General features: G+C 40.7%; 1 protein-coding gene across 1 annotated transcript; it reads left to right on the forward strand.

Annotated features, from left to right (window-relative positions):
- The first annotated feature begins 214 nt into the window (after positions 1–214).
- Positions 215–3,207, forward strand: LOC147459500 (pentatricopeptide repeat-containing protein At2g03380, mitochondrial-like). Its single transcript, XM_086510757.1, has one exon. The coding sequence runs from the start codon at positions 443–445 to the stop codon at positions 2,189–2,191; it is 1,749 nt and encodes a 582-aa protein (XP_086366883.1). The 5' UTR covers positions 215–442; the 3' UTR covers positions 2,192–3,207.
- The last annotated feature ends 1,682 nt before the right edge of the window (positions 3,208–4,889 follow it).

Below are 4,889 nucleotides of genomic sequence, written 5' to 3' on the forward strand. Positions count from 1 at the left end.
TCGGTGAATTTGGATTAATTCACCAAATTCATATGAAGCTAAATCTTGTATTGGTGAATCTGGATTAATTCATTCATATGGAACTAAATCTTGCACCTTCTCCTACTCTTACTATTGCTCACTGTCACCTCATCCATATCTCGATTTTTAACAATGTCGCTTCAGTTTACATGTTGTCCCTACTCCTGACTTTCACCTTCTTCCTCTAGGTCCACTTCTACACATGAACTCCTTCCAAGTGAAAGTACTCTAATTTAACAAGGCTGAAGACGATGCTGAAAGCAGACTTCATGGCAGCAGGTAGGCGAGGAAGCGCCTGTTCCACGATCAGGTTTCTCTTTTGGAAAGATTACCTCAGAGATCCTTCACATTGCTCGCTTCCGCGCTACCCAGCTGCCTCCATATTCCAGCATGCAGCCTCTCCCGCACTGCAGAACGAATCATGGCGGGTGCAAATCTAGTTTTTGCTCAAGAGAGGGTCGCAAAAGCTGAGCTTCAGTCCCTCCTCCTCCTACACGGGTGTGTCTTCCCTCTGCAGGAATCCACTAGGTTGAAGAATGCTGATCATGGATCGCAGCAGACAGGGGAGAAAGAGAATTCGGGAAAATATGCAGTTAGCAACAACAACCAGAGCGATGTGCAAAACGATGTCGCTCTTGTGGCACTCCTCACTGCTTGCGCTAAGCAGAAGGATCTCTGTAAAGGTAGCACATTACATGCCCGGATCTCTGAAAGAGAGTTACATAAGAAGAACATCTTCATTGGTAGTGCCTTAGTTTCCATGTATGCCAGGTGTGGTGCACTTGTCAAGGCCCAAGAAATATTTGATGAGCTACCCACCTGGGACGTTGTCTCTTGGACTGCGCTCATCACTGGGTATGCACTAAATGGGAACAGTGAAGAAGCAATCAAATGCTTTGAACACATGCAACGTGATGGTCTTTCCCCTGATGCGTGGACCTTTGCTTGCATCCTGAAGGTATGCGGCAGCATTGGGGAAGCTGAAAGAGGCAGAGAACTACATGCACAGATCATAAGAAGGGGATTGCATGAAAATAATACAATTTTGTGCACTGCAATATTAGATATGTATGCAAAATGCGGGGCACTTCAAAAGGCACAGCTTGTGTTTGATGAGCTCTTAATCCAAGATGTGGTGTCATGGACTGCACTCATCTTGGGGTATTGCCAACATGGGCTTGGTGAGGAAGCGCTCATCTACTTCGAAAAAATGATGCACTCGGGTCTTTTGCCCAATGCAATGACCTTTGCCTGTATCCTTAAAGCCTGTGGCAGCATAGGGGCCATTGATAGCGGCAGAGTGGTACATGCTGATATTGTCAGAAGAGGCCTGATGGAGAACGATGGTGCTCTTTGGGTGGCGTTGGTGGACATGTATGCAAAATGCGGTGCATTTCCTGAGGCTAAACAAGTGTTTGACAATCTTGCACAGCGAGATACTGCCCTTTGGAATGCCCTAGTCACAGGGTATTGTCAACATGGGCTTAATGAGGAAGCACTAAATTGTTTTGAGATTATGAGACATGGGCCCACCCTCCCTGATGCAGTGACCTTTGTTTCCATCTTGAAAGCGTGTGGAAGCCTAGGGGCAGTTGAGAAGGGCAAAGAGATCCACAGTGAGATTGTAAGAGAAGGGTGGCTGGAGAAATTGAGTACAATGGGGAGTGCACTGGTGGATATGTATGCAAAATGTGGGGCTCTTGGAAGGGCTCAAGAAGTGTTTGACAAACTTCCGGTCCAAGACGTTTTCTCTTGGACTGCCTTGATTGCAGGTTATTGCCAACATGGGTATGGTGAGGAAGCGCTCAATAGCTTTGAACTTATGATGCATGAGGGCCATTCTCCTGATGCAGTCACCTTCACATGCGTCTTAAAAACTTGCTGCAGGCTTGCAGCAGCTAAGAGAGGTGAGAGGTATTTCGAGGCAATGGCCTGCTATGGCATTTTGCCTACTCCAGAGCATCACACATGCATGGTTGACCTTTTCAGTCGTTGGGGATATCTTGATAAGGCGATCACTTTACTGACAGAGTTGCCATCTTCTGATAACATTCCGGCATGGTACTCTTTGTTGGCTGCTTGTAGAAGGTGGGGGAACGTACATATTGGAAAGTTTGTCTTTGAGAATGCAGTGCAATTAGATGAGAAGTCTGCCCAGACTTTTGTGTAATTAACTTGAATACAGCTGCTGGAAAGGGAGATAGAATTGATCCTCTTCTATAGATCAATATTGTTCTTGAAATTAGGAGCCTAGAAGCTCTCTCTCTCTCTCTCTCTCTCTCTCTCTCTCTCTCTCTCTCCCCCCATAATGAGAGCAGTGTTGAGTTCTATTACTGGAATTTTTTTGGAGATGCTCAAAATGAGGGTGTCCCAAGCAAGGTCGGTACAAACGTACACCATGAGCATGCCCGTAGGCCACAAACTGAAAAACTTTAAAACTCTTACATTGGAGTCACATGACATTAACTGAAATTAGGCAAATTAGGCCAAGTCAAACCCTCACCTAAAGAGAGTGTGGAAGTGTTTCGGGTGGAGAGCCATACTGAATCTTCTAGCCATCACATCCAGGCCTTGCTGACTGTAACAGATGTCTTGATATTGGTGATTCATCATCATCAGGTCACCAGTGAACAGGGTTAAAATGCTGCAGACATTCCACCTCACTTACTCAAATATAGAAATTTGAAGGAGCATCTTTGTTCGAATAAACTGTAACATATGTACATGTATAGCAGACACTAGACAGAGTACCGTAAGCTTAGTATCGCCAAAATGTCACAGACAGATTTGGTCGACTGTATTCTCAATCTGTGTTAAGCTGTGACAAGGGAGTGGAGTGGCTCCCCTCTTGTGCTGGGGGCACTGCACAAGACTCAATGGCCTAATCTACCTACACTTTTGGAGAGGTCATGACCATTGTAAAGGTAAAGCTCTAACAACTGAGGAGTAGTTACCATGTCGTCCTCCTCCATCCACTTGGCATTAAGAGTAGGGTAACTCCTGAACTTAACCAAGTATTTAGCTTTCTGTTAACTTTCCTTTCCTTGTGCACTAGGATTTACTCCGGCTGAAGGATTTCCTCTAGCTCTTTTACCTCTGTCACCTACCCCTTGAAATGTCGAAGAAGAACTACGTAAAAGGCATTGTGAATTCTCCAATGATCTGGCAACTTCAGTTTGAAGGATACATCATTGATCTTCTCTGAGATCTGAAAAGGTCCATGGTCTTCTCAAACTTGAGTCTCCTTCCTTCAATTCAAAAGCAAGTCATGCTGATGCTCGGTCTACTCTTTTATGCTTTTCTTGAGACATGGCAAAAGAAGTCGCTAAGTGACTTGCTTGAAAGATCTTGCCCTTGGTGCACAAGATAGGTGGAACCTTCTTGCCACCATTGACTCTCTCAATGGTGGCTTTCTAGCATACGGGTGGAAAAGGTGGTTGTAATGATGATTCTTCTAAGAAGAGATTCAAAATTTGCAAAAATATGACACATTTCCCACAAGCAAGGAGATAATTTTTTCAAAAGCATAAGAGTTAAAAGTCAAGAAGATTTTAAGTAAATAGGAGATAATGCATGGGTAAAGGCTCTTATTTTTTGAGTAATATCTTCAAAAGGGAATGGCTACCCACTCATCTTGTACCAACCAACGCATTAAAGAGATATAAGACCTTTCGTCATATGGAAGTTAGTTTGCAAAAAGTAACTCAGTCAAAATAACGACACAAGGAACGATAATATAATTATAAAAGCATATTATGAACACATTTCTTCATGCTTGTTATTCTTGTGCACAAATTTTCTCTTGACAAACATTAAAAAGGGGAAGAAAAAATTGAAAATTTCAATGTTGATAAAAGATTCAATCCATCAAAGTCACATGATTCAACAATTCCTTAACGTGAAAAGGAGAAAGAACCTTCTTTGCTAGCAGCTAAAAGATCTCATGAATGAATAATTATTTGAAAGAATAAAATTAGAATGAAAACACGAATGATTAGTCTCACTGTGTACTATGGAAAATATTTCATGGAAGGTAGCATTAACATACCATGAGATACATATATAATGTAAAGAGCATTACCATGACTGCTTGACAATTAATTAACAATAGGGATTGCAATAAGAGATAAATAAAAGTATAAGCATTTTATATAAGTGGTGAAATGAACCAATGTGAAGTCATAAAAGCACTCTTGATTCTTTCAGAAAAACCAATCTATAAGAACTATAAGATAAAAGTATTGAATATTTAAAGCGTGAAGAAATTGAAAAACCTTATGACAATCCAGTTGGCTTATACAAACTTATGATCATGGTAATATTGTTGACACCATCCTCCATACTTTAATAAAGATCAATGATGTGATAAAAAATAAATCGCTTTTGGACCTTTTGAAGGAAAACAATCGTTAAGGTTTCTCCAAAGTTGACTTTTCCACAATAGTTTTTGGATTATCTACAATGATATCTCCCACCAAAAGATAGCTAGATATTCAAAATAAATAAGTAAATTTGTAATAAGAAAGAAGCTCTCCAAAACAAGCAACTATATGCACATGACATAAAATTAACACTAAACTTAGATCACATAATATAATCGAATATAGAACACCATGATTTGCAAGCTTCACAAATATCTTTAAATTTCTCACCACACATGCAACGGCTAATAGAATGTACTCATGTTTTTCGCACACAAATAGACTTTTATTTAATAGAGACCTCTTTAAAATGATTTGACCACCACTAGGACCACTTACATTCTTTGTAACATTCAGTTGGCGGTGAAAAACAATGGGAACAATTGCACAAACATTGAAATATTTTTACACTAATTAGAATTCAAAATAAGTTTTAGCTATAATATG

This window comes from Adiantum capillus-veneris, chromosome 4 (assembly GCF_014529385.1).
Source record: "Adiantum capillus-veneris isolate H3 chromosome 4, ASM1452938v2, whole genome shotgun sequence".
Lineage (NCBI taxonomy): Eukaryota > Viridiplantae > Streptophyta > Polypodiopsida > Polypodiales > Pteridaceae > Adiantum > Adiantum capillus-veneris.

Coding starts and splice junctions, on each gene's coding strand:
- LOC147459500 (XM_086510757.1), top strand. CDS start 443: ATGGCGGGTGCAAATCTAGTTTTTGCTCAAGAGAGGGTCGCAAAAGCT.